The sequence below is a fragment of the Pan troglodytes genome, chromosome 10 (assembly GCF_028858775.2).
Source record: "Pan troglodytes isolate AG18354 chromosome 10, NHGRI_mPanTro3-v2.0_pri, whole genome shotgun sequence".
NCBI lineage: Eukaryota > Metazoa > Chordata > Mammalia > Primates > Hominidae > Pan > Pan troglodytes.
In genome coordinates this window covers 138910944-138933686 of record NC_072408.2, presented here as the reverse complement: position 1 = coordinate 138933686, position 22743 = coordinate 138910944, and the positions used below count along the sequence as shown (strand labels likewise).

At 49.4% G+C, this 22743-nt stretch overlaps 2 protein-coding genes across 37 annotated transcripts in view; both read right to left on the bottom strand.

Moving 5' to 3' along the window:
* LOC738562 (putative EP400-like protein) overlaps positions 1 to 3938 on the bottom strand; it is a 47964-nt gene extending 44026 nt beyond the window's left edge. Inside the window, 1 exon segment of the mRNA XM_063786169.1 lies at positions 3797 to 3938. The gene's annotated coding sequence lies outside the window, so the exon portion shown is untranslated.
* A 5241-nt stretch (positions 3939 to 9179) lies between these two features.
* EP400 (E1A binding protein p400) overlaps positions 9180 to 22743 on the bottom strand; it is a 129224-nt gene continuing 115660 nt past the window's right edge. For 32 of the 36 annotated variants that reach the window (XM_016924654.4, XM_024348169.3, XM_016924664.4 and 29 more), the window contains 5 exons: positions 21130 to 21325; positions 20613 to 20737; positions 18458 to 18604; positions 11498 to 11575; positions 9180 to 10690 (listed from right to left, as the gene is read on the bottom strand). In XM_016924654.4, the coding sequence (XP_016780143.4) occupies positions 10418 to 10690; positions 11498 to 11575; positions 18458 to 18604; positions 20613 to 20737; positions 21130 to 21325 (819 nt within the window). In that variant the 3' untranslated portion in view covers positions 9180 to 10417. The remainder of the gene's footprint in view (positions 10691 to 11497; positions 11576 to 18457; positions 18605 to 20612; positions 20738 to 21129; positions 21326 to 22743) is intronic. The other 4 variants (XM_016924658.4, XM_054664757.2, XM_063786168.1 and 1 more) reach the window with 2 other exon arrangements.

Here is a 22743-nt window from a genome sequence, read left to right as displayed (position 1 = left end):
GCTACTATAAAATAGTTAAAGAAAAAAGAAAAGAAAAGAAAAGGAAACCTCTCCAGGAAATGGGGAAGAACACAATGGAAAACTTCAGAAGAGGCACTGCCAATGGGCCAGTCCACGAAGTGCAGCAGACGGCGCCAGCAGGACATGGCAGCACCCATTCAACAGGCAGTACGTCAGACGGGAGCAAAGCGTCCTCCCCTTCATGGCTTCAGGAATGTAACTTTGCTGTAACTTTGGGAATAGATCTCTCAATAACTATTGAAATTTAAATGTTAAATATGCATACCCTTTGACCCACTAACACCATTTAGTTCCCCTTCATGGGAATCTAGCCTATAGAAATGAAAGAAAGTGTCAGGACCCATGCATAGGAATGTGTCTCTCAGTACAAACTGTGGCAAAAAAACAGACACAAAATGAAATCCATCAATGGGGAATGGTTGACTAAATATGTTGTATCCTCAGTATGGACTATTATGTAAACATAAAAAGAATAAATTTTTGCCTGTAATCCCAGCACTTTGGGAGGCTGAGGCAGGCAGATCACAAGGTCAGGAGATTGAGACCATCCTGGCTAACACAGTGAAACCCTGTCTCTACTAAAAATACAAAAAATTAGCCGGGCATGGTGGTGGGTGCCTGTAGTCCCAGCTACTCGGGAGGCTGAGGCAGGAGAATGGCGTGAACCCGGGAGGCGGAGCTTGCAGTGAGCTGAGATCGCGCCACTGCACTCCAGCCTGGGCGACAGAGCGAGACTCCGTCTCGAAAAAAAAAAAAAAAAAAAAAAGAGAGAATAAATGTTTATTTCCTGACATGAGCAGATGTTGAAGACATATTACTAACTGAAATGGAAAAAAAGATGGAGGGTGTTATTACAGCACAAAAGGACTGAAATGGACTTATTTTTCTGTATTGTTTGAATTCTTATGAGGGTACATTTTGTAACATCAAAAAGCAAATTAAAAATATGGCTCATTCCAAGGTACAAAAAATTACTCTGGCAAATCAAAGTTTTTCAAAGTATCTTCAGACTCAAAGAAGTCAAAAAATAAGCTGGACACAGATAGACACTATTTGTTCCTGTAGCAGCTGGAAACCACAGTGAAAGAGCGTTGGCTTTTCCTCCTTAGAAGGGCCTCAGCACCTGACTTTGGAGAGAGCCCATTCTTTGCCATTTTTCCTCTACATGGTGGTTGTCAATGGACTCTTAGGGGACCAAGAATCACTTTACAACATTCTGTTCTCCTATTCAAAATGGGTCATGCTCCATACTTCTCAGAGTCATCACCCAAAATCATACATTTCAATGCTTTTTCAAACATGTGAATACCACCCAGCAAATTCGTAAGCATGCCATTATCCTCCAGGCCCTTTATTACATGATCACCATCATTAAAGTCCTAACACTTAACCATTTTGTAGTAGTTATGACAACTGTTACCTTAACAGTGAACAGATCAGATGACAACGTATCCATGGCCAGGTGGGACGATGTGGACCCAGGAGGACCTAAAATCATGGCCCAGAGACCTCTGCACCACATGCTGACTCTGTAAGGCCATCTCTCCTTGAGTGCTAGGTATTGTTGAAGGAGGGAGTTTCTACTTGTCTGTACTGTGACTGAACATGAAGTACAGACTTTTATAAGTAATATATATATTTTTTGAGACAGAGTTTCGATCTTGTTGCCCAGGCTGGAGTGCAGTGGTGTGATCTCAGCTTACCACAACCTCCGCCTCCTGGGTTCAAGCGATTCTCCTGCTTCAACCTCCCAAGTAGCTGGGATTACAGGCAAGCACCACCACACCTGGCTGATTTTTTTTGTATTTTTAGTAGAGACGGGTTTCTCCATGTTGGTCAGGCTGGTCTCGAACTCCCGACCTCAGGTGATCTGCCCGCCTCAGCCTCCCAAAGTGCTGGGATTACAGGCATAAGCCACCACACCCAGCATAAATAATAATTTTTAAAAGTGCATTAGTTTAGCAAAAACATGACAGGGATGTCAGTGAAACACCTTTGTGTTACAACTGTCATTTTGTACACCTTGGACAACTCCATTCAACAAACAATTTAGTTAGTTTTGAAGTCTCAATAACATAGTCAGAAAAGAAACTGCTGTAATCTCCCCTTATCCATGGATTCAGTAACCCTCGGTGAACTGCAGTTCAAAAACATGTGCGTACAATATAGTAAGATATTTTAGGAGAGAGACATCACTTTCACATGACTTTTATTACAGTATATTGTTACGACTGTTCTATTTTATTATTAGCTGTTATTAATCTCTTCCTGTGCCTAGTTTATGAATTAAACTTTATCGTAGATATGGATGGATGCATAAGAAAACAGTGTATATAGTGTTCACTACTATCCTTGATTTCAGGCATCCATTGAGGGTGTTGGACCGTATCCCCTGAAGATAAGGTGGGGCGACTGCACGTGGATTGAGAGGTGCCCTCACTGCTGCAGAGCTGTGGTAACAACACTCACTTGTGGTTCCCAGACAAGACTCTATCTGGTCGTGAGCCCCCAACAGCCAGTGGTACTGCTATCCAATCTGACAGATGGAAACCAGCGCCAATCAGCCTGCCTGGAGCGGTACAAATAAGCCTAAGACTCAAACTTTCAGCCAGTTAACTGTAAGTAAACCAACTTTTTGGTAAGGAGGAAATACTCACCCAGCTCTTGGGCAAGATAAGTGTCTTTATTATAAAAGGTGTCAATTCGCAGCGTCTTTACTGTAAAGGTGGTGGTATTATTAGATTCTTCCTTTCCACTAACACAAAACTCCCAGTACCGGAAGGCCCTTGTCAGCAGCAGGACCCGCGGAGGGGTCCGTGGTCAGTTCTGGGACAGCTGCCGAGCAGGGCAGTGTGTGGAATCAACTTCACTGCTCACGTGCAGCACACCCTGAGCGCACTCGTCTTTCCTGGAGTGCAGACCAGGCCCCGACCTCAGGGATCAGGACAGCGGGGCCAAGGGGTCAAGAGGCAGAGGCGGCGTGAGCGCCGTAGACAGCGGTCTCGCGAGGCTGGAACCAGGCGGGCGGCAGTGACGGGGGTGGGCACCAGGGGACTGGGTGAAGGGTCATGAGAGGAGGGGCGGTTACCGGGCCAGACGGTCACAGGGATCGTGTCACCGGGGAAGGGCTGGGAGGTCGGGGGTTTGTGTCACGGGATGGGGGGGAGCGGTCACCAGAAAACGGGGTGATGCGGGAGAGGGGGCGGAGGAGGGAAGGCGGGAAAACGGCAGTTACCAGGTCGCGGGGGGAGGGGTCGCAGGGGGAGGGGTGGGCGCTCACGGGCGCAGGGTCACTGAGGGAGGGGTGGGCGTTCACGGGGGATCGTGTCACGGGGAGGGGGTCCCTGAGGGAGGGGTGGGCGTTCACGGGGATCGTGTCACGGGGAGGGGGTCCCTGAGGGAGGGGTGGGCGTTCACGGGGATCGTGTCACGGGGAGGGGGTCCCTGAGGGAGGGGTGGGCGTTCACGGGGATCGTGTCACGGGGAGGGGGTCCCTGAGGGAGGGGTGGGTGTTCACGGGGATCGTGTCACGGGGAGGGGGTCCCTGAGGGAGGGGTGGGTGTTCACGGGGATCGTGTCACGGGGAGGGGGTCCCTGAGGGAGGGGTGGGCGTTCGCTCAGCCGGGGTCACCGGGTGATGGGCCGGAGAGAGGGGAGCGCGCGGCCGGGGAGCCTCGAGGGTAACCGGCGGGTGTGGGCGGTCGGGGGCCGAGGGTAGGGCCAACCCCTCACGCCCGCCACAGCCCCGGCAGCGGATACGCGGGCCGTCACTCACCGCGGCTGCCGGGCGACGCAGCCAAGGGCTCCCGGCGCGGATGAGCGCTGCGACAGCGGACGGGGCGGCGAGGCCACTACAACCGACCAAACCGACCGGCCGACGCGGAGCCAGTGCGCAAGCGCGGGAGCCGGCCCGGCACTGCGCAGGCGAGGCTCGGACCAATCAGCGCCCAGCGGACCCAGAGGGACGGGGCGGAGGGGGCGGGGCGGAGGGGCGGGGCGGAGGGGCGGGGCGGATAGGGCCGGGCCTCGGTCCGCGCCGGCGCGCGCCTCTGGCTCCGCCCGGAACTAGTTCGTTCATTCATTCGCACGTGGGCACTGAGTTGTATTTGCCCGCCCTCCCGCCGGACACCTGCTGAGCGCTGGTCACACTGACAAGCACAGCTAGCGGCTCCCCTCGCGGGCCCTACAGTCTAGGCGGGGAGGATAGATAAACGTGCAGTTAGAAGAGCACCAGGCAAAGCAGCCGGGATGGGGCAGGCTGAGGTCTGTTTTAAATTGAGCAGGGGAGTCGGGGTGCCTAGGGAGATGAGATGTTACGTGGGATCCGAAGATCCACAAGACTCTTGCCTGTGACCACTGAAATGGTGGGACATGTCCCTGGTTTCGTCGTGTCCACTGCAGACGGGTGAGCTTTGGAGCTGTGCATCAGGCGCCTTCCACTGCATAACCTGCCCATCTACTTAAGAGTGAAACCCGTATCACTTACCACCTGTCCATTTCTTCATGGTACTTATCCCCTGAATTATTTTATCTGACCTGCTAGGATGCAACCCCCTTTTTTATTTTGCTGGCAAGTATAGCCTAGTTGTCTAAACTGCCACATAGTATGTACTTTATAAACAGCTGAATAAACCAGTAATTCATCCATCTCTCTGATCAGCTTTTTTTTTTTTTTTTTTTCTTTGAGACGGAGTCTCGCTCTGTCGCCCAGGCTGGAGTGCAGTGGCGCGATCTCGGCTCACTGCAAGCTCCGCCTCCCGGGTTCACGCCATTCTCCTGCCTCGGCCTCCCCAGTAGCTGGGACTACAGGCGCCTGTCACCACGCCCGGCTAATTTTTTGTATTTTTAGTAGAGACGGGGTTTCACGGTGTTAGCCAGGATGGTCTCGATCTCCAGATCTCGTGATCCGCTCGCTTCGGCCTCCCAAAGTGCGGGGATTACAAGTGTGAGCCACCGTGCCCGGCCAGCTTTGATTTTCTTAAACAGCCAAGTGTTGTTCTTCCGCCACTCCAGCACTAGTGGTAAAGTTGGCATGAAATATGCTACATTAAATATTCATTGAATAGGGATAAAACAGAGCCACACTACAGCTGGAGAAATAAGACAAATACTATTGTTCAGCCCAAGGTACTACTGGAGGAGAACACTGGGGAGAAATGAATAAATGAATGAATGAATGGATGCACACTTAGTTACGTGGGGGTAGTCTTCAAAGTAGGAGAAATACTTTACAACAAAGGAGACGAGCACAAAGTCAGGGCGACAGGAAAGGCTGCATAGGGGGCAGAACGATGCTGCTCTGGGGGCTGGTCGGAGTGTAGGTGGCTACACAAGATCAGGCAGGAGGTCGGAAATAAAGGTTCCCGAGTAGGGGACCATGTGACAAAAAAGCTGATAGGGCCTTATTTTAAAAATTCATGGCCGGGTGCGGTGGCTCACACCTGTAATCCCAGCAATCTGGGAGGCCGAGGCGGGCGGATCACTTGAGCCCAGGAGTTCGAGAACAGCCTGGCCAACATGGTGAAAGCCCATCTCTACTAAAAATACAAAAATTAGCCAGGCATGGTGGTGCGCGCCTGTAATCCCAGCTACTTGGGAGGCTGAGGCAGGAGAATCGCTTGAACCTAGGAGGCAGAGGTTGCAGTGAGCTGAGATCACGCCACTGCACTCCAGCCTGGGCGACAGAGTGAGTGAGACTGTCCCCACCCCCACCCCGCCCCCACCACACAAAAATTCATGCACTTGGCAAACTACCTGAACAGTTAAAAGGACGCGCATAACAGTGCAGATCAGCAGCCTTGATCCTTGCCCCCCAGTCTCTCCCTCCACAGAGGCAGTGCTAACACAACGTACAATCGTCCCTCAGCACCTCCCATGGATGCCAAACTCCGAGAGGCTCAAGCCCCTGATGCAAAATGCATATAACTCAAAAACATCTTTTTTAAATCATCTCTGGGTTACTTACAATAGTGAATGCAATGTAAATGTCATGTAAATAGTTGTTATGCAGCATTGTTTAGGAAATAATAACCCCCCCAAAACAAGGTCTGTATATGTTCAGTATAGACACATTTTTGTTTCTGAATATTTTTGATCCTTGGTCGGTTGAACTCATGGACGTAGAATCCACCACATGCAGGGGCAAATACTTCCAGGATATTCTATGCACATCCAGGCATACATCCAGTTCCATCCTGGTAGCATACTTCACAAACTAATCCCCCAGCACAGCTGTACTTTGTAGAGGCTGCACTGCATTCCACCGAATGTATATAGCATAATCTACCCAATAAAATGGGAACTTTAGAAAAATTAGGGGAATAGATGCTGCAGCAACAGCATAGCAGGGCACCCTATGGCAAAGGAATCTCCCCTCCCATTGCCCTGGATCACAATGCCCAACTCTGGGGTGTTGGTGGGCAGCTGTCACACGATCTGACATCTTGAGTAGGAGGTGACACAACACACTCCGGGCTCAGAAGCTACCTTAAGGTCTTGACGGCTGTGCGCAGGCACAATTGCTTCACCCACTGGCCCCTGGTCGCTACTAGACAGCAAACAGAAACACAGCTTCCAGGCCAGATAAGCCCGCCCTAGGGCCTGCTGCCACAGGCACACTTGGCAAAGACGTGATGGTAGGGTCAGGATGACAGAAACAGTAGGCTTTGCAAAACCTGCAGTCCTCTTCGTTGGGAGTATAAAAGACAGACACCAAGTGCAGCACCCAACGTTGGACTGGATCCTCAAGCCACCTTAGGAGAGGGGACATGGGGACACAGAGGCCCTGAAGGAGGAAGTCACCTGCCCCTGGTTATGTGGCTGGTAGGCATGGAGCCACAGGTGCACCAGGCACTGCAGTACAGACCCCCAGAGGCCAGGGAGCAGCAGCCGGGCTTTGCAGCTGGCTTTCTCGCCCACCCTGGTATCTGCACTATCACCTGCAGACACGAAGTGTGCAACCAGACCCTGGGAGCTTTCAATCTGGAAGACCTGAGGTGGAAGCCCAAAGCTGCAGGGCCAAGTGCCCGTGCACCCCCGTTTTTGTGGTGGGAGAAAAGATACAGAAACTAAGGGGCTTCTGGGATGCTTCTTTGCGTAATGTGTGCTTTTTCAATTAAAAGTGTGCGTTGATTTTTGTAATCAGATTTAAAATGAAACGAAGAAAAGTCTAAAAGCAGAAGAAAAAGAGAAGCAACAACTCCCAGGCCATCTGCTCACAGGCGTTTTCGGTGGTGAGCACCTGTGAGCAGGTGTCCCTGCCCTTACTTGGGCACACAGACTGGGTGTGGAAGGACACTGGTGCCAGTGTGGCCCCCAGGACAGTGACGACGGGTGCTGTGAGGGTGGCAGGCCACACGGGGCAGGGCGGTGCCGGCTCTTTCCTCCACGTGCGGCTTTGGGAAGCGGCTGCGGGAAGCGGCTGCCTGGTGGACTTGGTGAATGTGATTTCTGTTCCTTCCAGGTCCTTCTATGGCCACGGAAGAGTGGGTGAGGGGAACACCTCTGGCTCCAACATTACTTGTTGGTTTCTTCTTCACACAAATGAAAAACTCAGCATCTCATTTTAACTTAAATACCAGTTTTCTATGAAAGACAAAATGAAAAAATATATAAAAAGGTCACTTTATTTTGCCTTTTGTTTGGTATGCTATCAATGCCCTTTAAAATCCTACTATTCAAGTACAAATGCTGATGTTTACAAAGTATTTACAATTTTAGTCTTGTTCCTTTCTATCTTAAAACACAACAGCTAACTGGTTACAACAGTTAACAAAATAATAATAATAAAGTTCACAAAAAGAGAAACCCCTGTCTTATCAGGCACCAAATCTGAACAAGGGCTTGGATCCAACCTTCTGCTTCCCGCCAGATGCTTTAAAAACAGTCTGGCTAACTGTTTTTATCATCAGAATAAACGTCTTTCTTTAAAGAATAGCAGGGCAACTGTTTCCCAGGGTCGCCAATTAGAGTCTGACAGTGTTCGGGCTGCTGCCTTTATAGTCTGTGTTCTCAAAGTTTCCAACTCTTACTTGCCGTATTGGAATGAACCCAGATTCACAAGGGGAAGGCCTAGACATCAGCTTCCTGAACGCGTACTTAATTCTTAGGTTAGAAACTTTAACCTTTAAAAGGGAAGGCCAAGAAAATAACACACTAAAAGGAGAGTTTTTACGTACACGACTAAATGAATTTAACTCAGGTCAACGGTAGCATCTAGAAGTTACTAAATTGAGTGCTACGAGTAAAAATATGTCCGTGTTTTGTATTAGGGAACAGCCAAAGGAAACACACTTGAGAGACAGGAGACCCTCACTGACGTGAGATCGGGGCGGAAACTCCACATTGCAAATATTCAGAATCCCATTAAGCTCTCCAAAAAAGCATTTGAGAGATGGTGTTAAATTCTCTTGTAGTGTTTTAGATTAATAGAGCGCTTTTACTTAGATAGTTATGTCTAGGATATTCTAAAATAAGTGCACTCAACATTTTATCTTCAACTATAAGGAGACTACCAAGATTTGGGAAAGACAAAAAAAAATGAACAGGGCACACAAATTAAAACAAATGACAAAGGCAGAATTCCTAGATACTTCAGTTCTATCACATCTGCGGATGAGGAGGAGTAAAAGTTTCCACTGGGAGCCAGATGTGAGGCGCACACAGCGGCCCTCCCTCCGGCAAGCTGCGCTCTCATGGCACGTGCCGAGCCAGGGAGAACGGGTTGGTTAGAACAAACAGATTCCAGTCCTCTGCTTTGGTATGTTCAACTAACTAAAAGATTAATTTCTTCTGTTTCTTCAAAGCTTGGTTTTTACTTTTCTCCAAATTTCTTATCAAGAGCTCAAGTGAGCTCCCCAGTTGATTTCACTGACTCCTGCTGTATCGCTGTCCACAGAAACCTGTGGGACAGAATACCTTCCTCAATGTCACTTAAAGTGAGAGAATGGGGAGGAAGCAGATGAAATACAATTTAAAAACAGAAAATCTTTATTGTGCCATAACTGATTTTTAGTATACAAAAAACCTAATATAACCTAATTTCCTGGACCAAATAATGTAAAATAGGCCAAAATCAAGCCACAGCACAAAGGATACTATTGGATATGGACCTTTTTGCTTTGGTGAAAACTTCAAAGTAAGGAGACACTGTCAATCAATTCCACTAAAATTGCATTTATTTTCTTGTCATAGTAAAAAAAAGGAAAAACAGTAGCAAATACTGGGCTTCGTTTTCCCCCTCAACGGCACGCCTTCCACAACAGCACAGGTGGTTCTCTGCTTCACTGGCAGAACCACACGAGCTTATCCTAGAGAAAATCTGCTGTCGTAAGTCCACAAGGAAGAGTTGACTGGGCCCACTGCTATAGCCAATACTTCCAGAATCACCAGCCCACCTTCGTCAAAGGGCTGACTGTGGCAGCAAGGGGTGTCTGTCACATTCGTCCTGGCTCACTGAGCCCAGGCCTCATCGTACCCTCAGCTGTGACATCTGTACGACCATTGCCTCTGCGTGGTCCTCTGGGCCTCATGCCAGCCATGGCAGAGTGTCCCAAAGGTTCTCAGGAGCTGTTTAACACACTATGTGAAATACCAGCTTCCCCCGAAAGCTGGAGATGCGTCTTGAGTGCACTGAGTTGGGCATCAGTCCCAGAAGTTTCCATTAAATGAAAGCGAATCCCATTGCGGGGTAGGGCCTGGGGGAGGCCACTGTCGGCTGCTCTTTGGAATAACAATGCAATGACTGATCATTTCCCTTGAACACAGGCCAGGAACGTGCCTTGTGTGTTTAGGTGGGTGTCAGAACATTTCTCTTAAAAGTTAAGTCACATTTTAGGAGGGAAGGAAGGAACCATATTGCCTTTCTTTGGAATGGAAAACCAATCTCGGATGATTTACTTTAGACAGGCCTTCTCCTCTACGAAGACCATGAGGCATTTTTCAGTAAGGTATAAAGAACTAAACTCTGGCAGACACCGTGGAAGCCCACGCCTTATCTTTAGAAAGTCCATTGTATGCTCCTCACACACGGCAGACGGCTTCTGTGGCGTGCAAAGCACTACATGCTCACAAAGAAATTCTAAATGGCTTTCAGAACACAGTACTATGGCTCTAGGGGACGGGTGCGGGTGGGGACTGAAAGGTGAAATGATTTAGAGGAAGCCATGTTGTCACTTTTTCCATGAGCCACGTAGTACAGAGAATGCGGCACTCCATAAGGACCATTTGTCCTGCAGTGTGGGATGCATTTTAATAAAATGATTACACTATTTTGTTTCAATTATATCTTTCCCAGTGCTGAATCTCTTGCGTGACATGGTCCCAAGGTTCACTAATAAAGCGTTTTCTGTGAGGAAGGTAGTTTTGCTTTAGATGAGAGGCAGCCCTGCTGCCCTGACTACTGGCACGGAGGCTTAGTAGGTGTCTTTAGCCTGACAGCAGGGACCCTCATCTGTAACTTGGGCTGCTGGCTTGGGCTGTCGGAGCTGGCGGGCACCTGGGCTGGGTTGGGAGCGCCTGGAGTCTGGAGCGGGGCCGACGCCGTGGTCACCACCTGCTGCTGAATGAGTTTCTGCTGAACCACCTGGGCAGTCGCGGTCACTGCAGGGATCATCTGCACCTGCTGCCCGGCCGCCGTCGCCTGCGTGAGCGCCACAGTCTGTGGAGAAGCCTGAGCCGAGAGAGTCAGAAAACACACATTGCCCAGGAAACTCAGTCCAGGGACAGGAAAATGGACGTTCTTTGGGATGGGGAGGACTCGAGAAACTTCACTGACTATGCTTTTATGACACGGAAGAATGACCAGTCACACAACAATATGACCTCTGGTTTCCAATTAAACACAAGTGGAAAATTAAAAGATGGTTGCTTTTAGACTAACACCAGACGCCTCTTGGGAAAAGGGTGAGCGCTGGGTCAGGGACTGATTTTGTTGTTGTAGTAAAGCTTTTAATAGAGTTTGGTTTCTTGAAATCTATATGCCAGTGTGACTTTAAACAAAATTTAGAAAGTTTAAAGCACCGCTTTACATTTAAAGCACTGTGCTAAAGAGTCATATTGTGGAGCATCAGTGACAACAGTGAAAGCGCCTGAAGGGCTTCTGTGGGAGGCAAGGCCACTGTGCCCACAGCGCCTCTGCTCAAGGGCGGGCCCCGAGCGGAGCCTGCTTGCCTGAGGCCTGTGCCTCCCTAAAACCACAGGGCAGTGTCTGTGACTTGCAGGACACACCCGCGATGATCAGTGAATGAAGGGTCCTGGGAATGAGCCCAAGGTGAGGCTCCCTCAGTATGGCTGACACAACCTCTAAACGCTTGTTCACTCTTCTCATTATTAAGTGTATCTAGTTTTTCCCCTGAAGTTAATGTTTTTGTGTGTATCACAAAAATCAAAAGTGATTCCCTAATCATGACCTCAGATGAAAACAACCCATTCTCTGACCTGGGAAATGTGAGGTTTCCACTTTGTCTATGCGTCCTACCTGCTGGGAAGCAGAGGCAACTTGCTGGATGCTGGCCACGGGTGTTTGCTGTTGAACAACTTGAGGAAGTTTTGCAACCTTTGACAAAACAAAAAAAGCCAAACATACAATTCAAAGGAGTATGTGCACAAAAAGAGATTTTTCCTCCCTTTCTGTCCTCAGTTAATGCAAAAAACACAATGACCAGGTGACACAGAAGAGCAATTCTCGTAGTGTGCCCACCTGCAGCAGCGAGAGAGCAAGTCGTTCCACTGCATGGTGAGTCAACTGACTGCCTCCCCAATTTGCCATCACTCATCATTTAAGCTTATTTTTGGTCTCATATTTCAGACACATTTTTTCTTTTCACAAAAACGACTGCAAGTTTATATGAAAGAATCAGACTGAGGATGTAAGTATTTGAGCGTCTTGTGAGTCCCAAGGGCTCTGCATATGACAGGCCTGGACGACGTTCCAGTAATGAGCTGTACAGTGCAGCTAGGGCAGCCAGCTGAAGTGGGGAACCCGGTGACGCACCAAGGTTTTGAGGCTGGTAATTTTATCATTTTTCTACATTCGTCTTAGTCATGATTGAGATCTGGCTATTTATAAAGCAACACTTTCCACCCAGTGCCCACTTTCTGTGCACTTGCTACTGCATGCATCTCCCGCTGTCTTGACGTAGTAAGAGGCTCTGGGCCACCTGTGTGTCCTATCAGCACCGTCATGGCGTGCACCCAGAACACAAGAGAGGCTCCAGCGTGGGCAGCTGCTGGGGGCCCTGATTTCAAGGGCCCTCCCTGCACAAGGCCCTCACGGACCCTGGTCTCTTGGTGGGTCCTGTTACTTATAGAAAACGGATGAAAATAATATTTCCCAAGATAATTCTGCGAAAAATGTGAAATTACATGATTTACTCACACATGAACAAAGGTCGAAATAAATGTTAGTCCTTACTAAAATTAAAATCAATCAGAAGGCATTTACTAGTTTACTGTCACTTAAACAATTATAAATAAAATTCACTAAGATAAGTGCCCTGAGCGCCCCCTGTGGAACTGCTGGGAAACAAAGATGCGGCCGGTGCTCCAGGGCCCATCTCAAGACCACAATGGTCCAGGACTTACTTGGCACAGCACTGAAAATCCTGAGACGTCTTAAATAAAGCACTAGCAAGAAATCTTAAATGTACCAAGAAACCTGCAAAGAGTCAGGAACTGCCAGTCTCCAAACCTAAGCACAGGCGGGCATCACGAGTCACGGAGCAGAAAAGCTGCACAACCTCTGCCCGGGATCGCTGGCCACACGGAGACGCACCCCGTGATCTCCAGGGTCGCACAGGACACAGCTGACCAGACACCAGGTATAGGCCAGTTCTCGGTGGGGAGTTCGCAAAAGAGCCCCGTGCTACTGCCAGCTGCCATCCTGGAGGGAGACACTGTCCCCACAAAGATACCCAAAGGCTGCAAAGAAAGCATCCCCTTCCTCCAGTGGCATCTGTAAGAAAAGCACCTGCCCTAAGCCTCAGTGCCGGGGAGGAGAGAGGAGGAGACACAGATTCAGAGGCCAGGTGGGTAACACCTGAGAGCTGAGTGAAAGCCTGAGCCACACACCAAGCAGTGTTCCTGTGGCACCTGAAGGTGCCCGCGGAAGCAAAACTCCACCTTTGCCCCAGGCTGCGAGGGGTCCCTGCAGATGCAGCACATTTCAGACAGGGAAATCACCAGATCCAGAAAAACACCTCGCTCACTCTGCGAGGCCTGGAAACAAGAGACTATAAACAAAGACCAGGCATATTTGGGAACTTCTGAAAATAAAATAATAAATCATCAAGATAAAAATTCAACAGACAAGCTTTGAAGCAGATTTGACTTAATCAAGGGAAAAATGAGTGACTGAGGAGACAGAGCGAAAGACATGACTCAGAATATAGTATGACGAGACAAAGACACAGAAAATATAAAAGCTGCTGAGAGACCTGGAGGGCAGAGGAAGCAGGAAAGGGGCAACACGTAAACAAACAGTGGCTGCTTCTTTCCTAAAGACATGAGAGAGACTGCCCGAGATTCAAGAAGCTGGAGCATTGGAATGAAACTGCAAAACAACAAAGACAAAGACAACGTCTCGATAACAGGCAGACGGTGGGGGAGAGAGGTGACCCAGAACAACAAAGACAAAGACAACGTCTCAGTAACAGGCAGACGGTGGGGGAGAGAGGTGACCCAAAACAACAAAGACAAAGACAACGTCTCAATAACAGGCAGTCGGTGGGGAAGAGACAGGTGACCCCGGAAGAGAGAAACGCTGGACAGACACCGGCTCCTCTTCAACAACAAAAGCAGCCACAGTGAGGAAATGATACCGTGAATGCACTCAGAAAACAATGCCGACCGGGCGCGGTGGCTCATGCCTGTAATCCCAGCACTTTGGGAGGCCGAGGCAGGTGGATCACCTGAGGTCAGGTGTTCGAGACCAGTCTGGCCAACATGGTGAAACCCCACCTCTACTAAAAATATAAAAATTAGCTGCGCATGGTGGTGTGCGCCTGTAGTCCCAGCTACTCGGGAGGCTGAGGTGGGAGAATCTCTTGAATGTGGGAGACGAAGTTGCAGTGAGCCAAGATCATGCCACTGCACTCCAGCATGGGAGAGTGAGCCTCCGTCTCAAAAAAAAACAAAAAAAACAAACAAACCCAAAAAACAATGCCAATCCGGAATTCTGTACTAAGCAAAACTGTCTCTCAGGAACAAGAGTGACACACAGGCATTTTCAAGCACTAAAGGAAATTCCAAAGGATGGGTCAAGTGGAAGGAAAGTAATTCCACATAAAAAGTCAAAGATGAAAAAGGACAGAATTATGGCTGGGCATGGTGGCTCACGCCTATAATCCCAACACTTTGGGAGGCCAAGGCAGGTGGATCACGAGGTCAGGAGTTCGAGACTAGCCTGGCCAACATGGTGAAACCCATCTCTACTAAAAATACAAAAATTAGCTGGGCATGGTGGCATGTGCCTGTAATCCCAGCTACTCAGGAGGCTGAGGCAGGAGACTCGCTTGAACACAGGAGGCGGAAGTTGCAGTGAGCCAAGATCGCGCCACTGCACTCCAGCCTGGGCGATGGAGCAAGACTGTGTCAAAAAAAAAAAAAAGGAAAAAGGACAGAATTAAAACGCACACTAACAGCAGCATTTGAGATGAATAAACTGAGCTACTGTGTGATAAGATCATTGCTGGAGAAGAGGGTGGAGGCCATCGTTAACTTCATACTCTGATACAGAAGTGTGCACATGGAGATTTTAGGGTAACCACTTAAAGAACAGAAAGAAAATATATAATTTTTCACTGACAGAGGGGAGAATTGACAAAAAAAAGAGAAGGTGGCCCAAAAGAAGGCAAGGAAGGGAGGAAAGAAAAAACAGAACAAGCAAGACAAACAGAGTCCAAACAAAAGAGAAGCCAGAAATTCAAATATACCCAACCTTATATACAGACAAGTGGACACGTGTTTCAGGTAAGAGTCAGAGATGGAAAGCCTGACCTCACGACAGCACCGGGCCTGCCCGCGAGCTGCTCACAGGAGGTGACGAGGGACACACAGAGAATGGCTGAAAACAAGGAAGGAAAAACACAGACCAAAAACTTCCAACAGGAGGGTGGTGCTTGACTCATGTGAGGAGAATAGGCTTCAAGACCAGAGATATTACTGAAGACAGTAAGAGTCATTTCAAAATAACAAAATTCAAAACTTTAATGTGGCTAATGAAAAGCCTTCTAAGATATAAAGCAAAACCAGAGAGAAAGGTAAGAAGAAACAGATAAAGGCATACTCAGAATGGGACATCTAAACACGCCTTCTCAATAACTAGTAACACAAGTGATTGGTAGGACACACAGAAGACCGAAATGACACACACAGTAAACTTGACCCAGTTACAACAAAATCATCTCACAAGTGAACCCATCCTGAAGACTGCTCTGGAAGGACACAGACCATTTTTTAAAACTGACTGTATTTTGAACTAGATAGCAAGTTTCAACAAATTTCAAAGACTGAAATCATTGAGACCTCATTCTCTGACAATACAATGAAGATTTATTTTTAAGTCAATAATAAAAAGTAACTGGAAAACCTCACCTGGAAATTAAGAAACACTTCTAAAAAGAACCCAGGCAGTAAAGAAGAAATCAAAATGGAAATTCAAAAACATTTAGGACTGAAGGAAAACCAAATAATAAAATTTGTGAAATAAGCTCAGGTGGTACTCCATCTTAACAAGTTAGAAAATGAATAGCAAAATAAAAGAAAGGAAAGGAAGTAAAAACCCTGGCAAAAGCCCGGCATCGTGGCACACACCTGCGGTCCCGGGCCCTCCGGAGGCTGAGGAGGGAGAACTGCTTGAGTTCAGGAGTTCGAGGCCACCCTGGGCAACACAAGCAGGAGCGCGTCTCAGAAACAGACCTGACAAGGCAGGCAGAGCGCACGAACGAGACTGAGCTGCCCCGATGCCGTGAGGTCGCACACACAAGAGCAGTAATTGAACTCATCCATGCACAATGACAACTACCACAGGACCCAGTGAGTCACCCCAGAACACAATGATTGAACATCACAAGATTCAATGACTATAACCCACTACAACAGTCCATCTGTCCACTGTACTAACAGCCCTCGGACACACCTGTACTCATGGGGCTTGCTTTATTGGAGGAGACAAAATCACCTGAACAAAGTACTTATAGTATTTGTTGAAGGTGATAATACAGAAACAGAGAGCAGAAAAGGTGAGCAGGAAGGGAGACTGTGAGCAGCGCTGGTAGGGGCACAGGTGCAGAGGAGCAAGTGCAGAGGGGTGCACAGGCCAGGAGCCGTGGGCAGCAGGGCTCTGCAGAAGACATCCACACCCCCACACCCCCGACCCACCCACACAACCACAAAGTATTCCTGGGGGACGGATGGCAAAAAGGAAGCAGGAGAGATGGCAACAACCAGGGAAGGGTGCGGAGGAGGAGCTGACAGTAGCAACAGGAAGCGGCTGCTCCAGGTCTAGCAACAGGAAGCGGCTGCTCCAGGTCTCTTCTGGAAGTCAAGCACACACAGCTGCCTGCCAATGGGCTGGACCTGTATGGATGACTGTACGGGTTTCTCAAGTAGGCTAAAGGTCTGCAGAGACAGCTGCCCTTCCTGAGCCGGAAGCCTCTGGTAGGAGCAGGTCAGGCGTACACACCTGAGGCCTGAGGGATCAGACATCTCCATGGATCTGTCAAAGGCAGGTAGGATGAAGAATCTGGAACTCAGGACAGTAAGTGGCTACAGACATGAATCTGGGTATCATTTGCACAGAGACAGGACTTAAAGCTTTGAGGCTAAAGGAGATGTGTAAGGGAGGGAGGGAGTTCATACACATGGGCTTTAAACAAGACAAAAAGCACCGTAACAAAGAGGAACAGAAACTTCAAGCAAAGTAGAAAAGAACAGAATTTTCTTACTCTGACAAAAACACAGCAAACACCCTACTTCACAGTGAAATACGGACTCTGACATTCACCACTGTGCTGCAGGTCCCAGCCAGCACAGTAAGGCAGGAGAAAGCAAGGGTTTAAGATGGGAGAAGTAGATCGTCATGATTTACAGGTGATACAACTGTATACGAAGGAAATGCAACAAAACAAAACCAAATCCTAAGATAAATTATTCAAATAACCAGAATCTAGCAAGGCGGCCAGAATAAAAAAACTAATGTACAAAAATGTACAACAGCCAGAGACAGAAAATGGAAATTAAAAGCATACCATTTACAAAAGCATCAAAAAATACTGATTGCTTAAGAATAAAATTAACATAATCTATAACACTTTCACAAAATATTAGAAAACTTCATTAAAAGGCATTAAAAAAGACTTAAGTAACAAAAGATGCATCATATTGGTGAATCTGAAGGAAAGACTGTAAAGATGTCAACTCTCCCCTGAACAGCTACAGAATCAATGCAATTCTAATAAAAACTTTCAGCAGTTTTGATTGTAGTGTATGAACTAAGCTAACTAAAATTAACACAGAAGTGGAAAGAGCCAAGAATAGGCACGCTACACCCAAGGAAGGGTGTGGTAGGGGGACTCGCCCTCCAGACACCAAGTGTCACTGCCGCTCATAGCGAGAGCCCCGTGGGACCAGCATGGCCTCTGAGACAAGAAGCCCTGAACATCCCCACAGGATCTCAGGTGGAGGCGGCACTGTGGATCGATGGATGACAGAATTGGGCTTTTAAATAAATGGGGCTGAAAATAGGGTATTCATAGAGCACATCAAATTGAATTCCTGTTTCTATCTCAGACCCAAAAACCAATTCCCAGAGGATGTAAGACTAGCTGAGAAGGTAAAACTCCCCTGCTCTAACTGAATTCCTGTTTCTATCTCATACCCAAAAACCAACTCCAGGAGGGTGGAAGACCAGCTAAGAAGGTACAACTCCCCCACTCTTAGAGAAGGATGCAGGGAGGTAACTCCATAAGCTCTGGGAGGAAGCAGGACATAAAAGCTCTAGGCAGAGAGGAAGACAGGAGGGCACACTGCACACATGAAATCAGGAACTCAGTTCTCCCAAAGACACCAGGTAGAACTTGATGAACAAGAAATATCAAAAAATATCAAAAAATAAAATAAAATATATTTTTAAAAAAGACACCAGGAAGGGAGAAGAGGAGCCTGGAACTGGGAGAGGGCAGCTGTACCCCACAGAGCTGGAGATCGACGTCCAGAACATGAAGGCAAAGCTGGCGACAGCCGGAACAGGCCCCGGCAGAGAGGAGCCTTCCCAGGAGCCAGAGGGGGTGAAACCTGAGGCCAGGAGACAACAGTTCCCTCCAGTGCACCACCCAGGGCAGCCGCAAGGGCTGGGAGTTCGCAAAGCCCGTGAGACACACAATCCAAAGGCCGGGCACCCACTCCTGACACTCGGGCCCTCACCCTGTTCCCCGCTCACCTGGATCTGGGTCTGCACTTGCTGGGCCCCGGCCAGTTTCTGGGCCTGGGAGATGGGTGTGGTAAGAAACTGGGTCTTAAGGGCCGGCTGCGCGGCGTAGGCAACCTTCTGCTGCGCGCCAGGGGTGGTGATCTGCTGTGCGGTGATCTGGGGAGAGACTGCGAAATTAGGGCCGCAGAGACCATGCCGCGCTCAAGACTCCCGGGACGCCTGCCCGCTCTGGGCCCTATGGCAGAACCCAGCCCCTTTCCAGCCTACCTCCCAGACCAACCCTGTGCATACCCACATCTCCTGCCCCCTGTCCCATCCCTGCCGCTGCCTCCAGGCCTACCTCTGCCCATGCAGCATGGCCGCCAGCTTCTCCTCCAGGAGGCCTGGCCGTTGCCTGCAGCCCACCCCACCCGGGACACTGCTCCCTGAATAGTCGTGCTGGTGGGGCACCCTGACACCCTTGTCACACCTGCACGGGGCTGCTACTTAGGTGACTGAAAGCGATCACAATCTCTCAAATCCAATGTAAAAACTTGGCAGACATAAAGAAAATATTTAGTACACGGGGTAACAAACTGGTATGCACCATTTTTGCATATCATATTGTGTACATCTGACGTTTACGTATCTGCTTTATCCGCCATGCTTATGGGTAAATAGGGGTTTTTAACATCTAAGGATGTTTTGTCCAATCGTAGGAACACACAGCCCAGCACTTCAGCTGCAGCCCTCCACTGCTCCCTCAAGCACAGCTCAAGCCTGAGGGACCACACCCACCTGTGCATCAGCATGGCCACGTCTGCCCATGGACCACCATGACGCACCCAGGGACTGCTGACCAGGCCCGGGAGGTAAGTCCCAGCACTGTCTCCTTCTTCCAGAGGCAAATAAATGCAGATGACCATCCCGACCCAAAGGACATGCACTTCCCTGCAGCGGTCGTGCCAACTGGGGATGCAGGCTGGTCTTTGGAACCCGGCCACGGCGGAGCTGGTGGCACTACCCAGACACCCTGCGCCTCCCAGCTTTGTGTCCCCTCAGTGCTCACTCCCTCTCCCTCTGGGTTCCAAAGGACAGCTCTGCTTCCAGCTCCCCACAGAGCATGCCATTGCTGCACACCAGCAAGGCTTCACCCATAGGGCCCCTGGGCACTGGTCTTCTGCAGGAGGTAGCAGCGGCTCACAGCACAGCCAGTGTCCAGGTGGTGTGGCACAAAGAACCCTGGGCCTGCTGGAGTCAGCCAGCCGCCTTTTACTGGCCCTGTGATCTGGGCAAGTCTTTTTCTCTGAGCCTCAGTTTCCTCAAGACAACATCCTCCGTCTTGAGGATAAGCACCAGGTGCCTGCAGGGGTCCAGCACAGCGCTCAGAGAACAGGGCAGCTCCCCACACAGCCATGTGGCTTCCCATCAGAGCCCGCCTTCTAGCTCTAGCCAGAGAGCAGTGCCAGCAGAACGTGGGGTCTGAGGGCCCACACCAGCCATCCGAAGCCCGGGACTTGGGCTGGGTGCCACCGATGAGCCACCACGAGCAGAAGTCCCTGGAGGCAGAGCTGTCTCACCACCGTGTCCCCCTCACGTCCTTCAACACAGCACTGGCTGCTGAGAGGCACGGGTATCGTCTCAGGGAGCTGGCTGAGCCTGTAGACGCCCTTGGAGCCCAGTGCCCTGCTGCGCCCCCATCCACGTCGGGCCCTGGCGTGTATATCTCCCCTTTCACCACCAACATGCACAGAGGCCACATTCTCTGTCTGGGGTCCAGACTGTACGGCATCCCTGTCCTCCAGTAGGAGTCCAGGCGGGTCCTGTGGTGTGAGCTGCGTCTGCTTCCCTGAGCCCACTGGCCCCCATCATGCAATTGCACCCCCTGTGTCTGTCCCAACGCCATGCAGGCTTCTTACCTGGCACCCAGCCATCCTCACAGACTATACCCCCTCCATCCCCCTGCCAAGACCTCAGCCTCACTTGTCACATCACACACAGCATTCACCTTTTAAAGGAAGGAAAAACCAACAGGGATGACCACACTAGCACCTCCAGCCCTTGAAGCCACCCTCTGAAAAGCGTGGGCCGCCACATGGGGCTTTGTCTGCTTAGGACCCTCTCCTCCAGCAGCCAGCTTTGGCTTGGCATAGACCCAGAAGTGAAAATCCCCTAGCCCCGGTACCTTCTGCTGGACGGCTGCCGGGCCCTGTGCAGCCTGGGGCTGGATGGCCTTCTGCTGCTGGACGGCCTGCTGCTTCAGCTTCAGCAGCTGCTGCATGTGCACGGGCTGGGCCACCACGGTCTGTCCTGCAGGCAGCAAAAGCCCCTTAGTCAGCACACTGGGAAAAGAGCTTGAGGCTCACGCCAAGCTCTGTTCCAACTGACTCACCTCTACAGAAAATAACAAACTATGAAACTCTATGGAGACAAGTAAGCCATCCCTTAACTACATTAAAATGTTTCTGGGTTCACAAATTACACTTAAATTAAGATGGAAATTTCAGAATGTTAACAGTTCAATTGAGGACCCAGCCTTGCGCCTGGAAAGCGCCAAGGCACGTTTGTGCTAGAACACGTGATGGCACGCTCAAGTGGGTGGGTGTGAGGAAAGAACACGGGTCGCTGGCGACCACTGCCACCAGAGAGGCCTGTGAAACCAGGCTCAAGCCCAGGACGGGAGGGTGTGCTGGGGCGGGCACCTGCTGCCTTCTGTGGCTGACCGATCGCCACGCTGATCCCCGCGACGTTCATGGGCAGGGTGGTGACTCCCGGTGAGGAGACCACAGCTGCTGGGACGGACACCACCGGAGGCTTCGCCAAGGCCACCTGGGCTGGCTGGGGTGCCTGGGTCTGCATCTGCCCTTGCGCCTGCAGCTGAGAAGTGGGAACCCGGGTCTAAACAGTAGAAATAATGGGAGAGTCCAGAGAAATTCAGGACATGGTATGTCTTTCCAAATACTTCTCCACAAGAGGTCATGCCATGAGAAAATTTACAAAGATCAACAAAGTTTAAAGTAGCCCGACAGGAAAGGAAAACTGAGAGATCTGCACGCCGCAGGGAAATGTCAAGTCACAGGTCAGCCCGCGCTTCTGAAGCTCCCGCAAGACCTGCAGGCTCATCACACATGCTGCTGCGTTCAGATGTCAGTGATCTCACGGGACATCACCTTCACTTCCCTCCATCTCCTGAACCAGTAACCGCATCCTGTCCCGTTTCCCACAGAAGCCTTTTCACTTCCTGTTCCTTCAGCGAGCACTCGACATCAGCCTGTCCCTCACTTCAAAATGACTGCCTCAGCCTCCTGTCCCGCATTTTCTCTTAAGTTACCATTTAAAAAATGGTAAATGGAAGTACTTCCATTTTTGTATGTATAGAGACTAAGATTACATAAGAAAATACAAAGTAAAAATTACCCACACTCCTCAAACTACTCACATCTGAATATTAAAACTGGTATTTAGCCTTCAGCCACTGTTCATATCTGTGTGGCTCACCGTGAAAGTGTGCAAAAATGACATGAATTATAAATATTTTGAAATCTGTTTCTCTTCTCTTTACAAAAAACCACTTTCAAAATTGCTTAATATTCCATTGTTTGGATGATACATCATTTACTTAATGAAATTCTTAGTAATGGACATTTAATTTCCTCTAACACTCATGAAGCAAACAAGCTTGTATATTCATCACTTTGTAAATGTTCAGTTATTTCTCCAGGACATAAGGGGGTGTTTAGTTAAATAAGCATGCACATTTTCATAGCTTAATTACCAAAATCCTCTCCAAAAAGAGGCCACTGATTCCTGTCCAACAAGACCCCGGTACCCTGGCTACCACTAGGTGTTACCACCCTTCTCAGTGAATTTGCATTTTTGTGAACATGAATGAAACCAAGCACCCTTTTGTAGTTTTTCATCCACTTCTACTCACTCTGCTGTGGAGGGCTAGCCCCTCCCAGGGAAGACCCAAAGTGGGGGTCCAGCACCCACACAGCTGAGCCTGAGCACCTGGGTCCCCAAATCCTAGCTTGAGTTGCAGTTGATTGGTTGTGGGATTTGGGTGGGAACTTAGCCTACGTGCCTCAGTTTCTTAACCTGTAAAATGGAATTAATAGTAAGACCCTTATCCCTGCCTGGGGCAGTCCATGAGCGCTGGGCCAGGTGAAAGACACAAGAGAACGAAGGGCAAAGTCTAGCTCAGGGTGAGCCTCCAACAGGGCAGCTGTCACCAGTACCCCTAGCTGAGCTCTTGTCACGGTGCAGTGACGCTGCCTGCCCCGGGACGCTGGCACCTGCTGAGAGCCAGTCTTCCC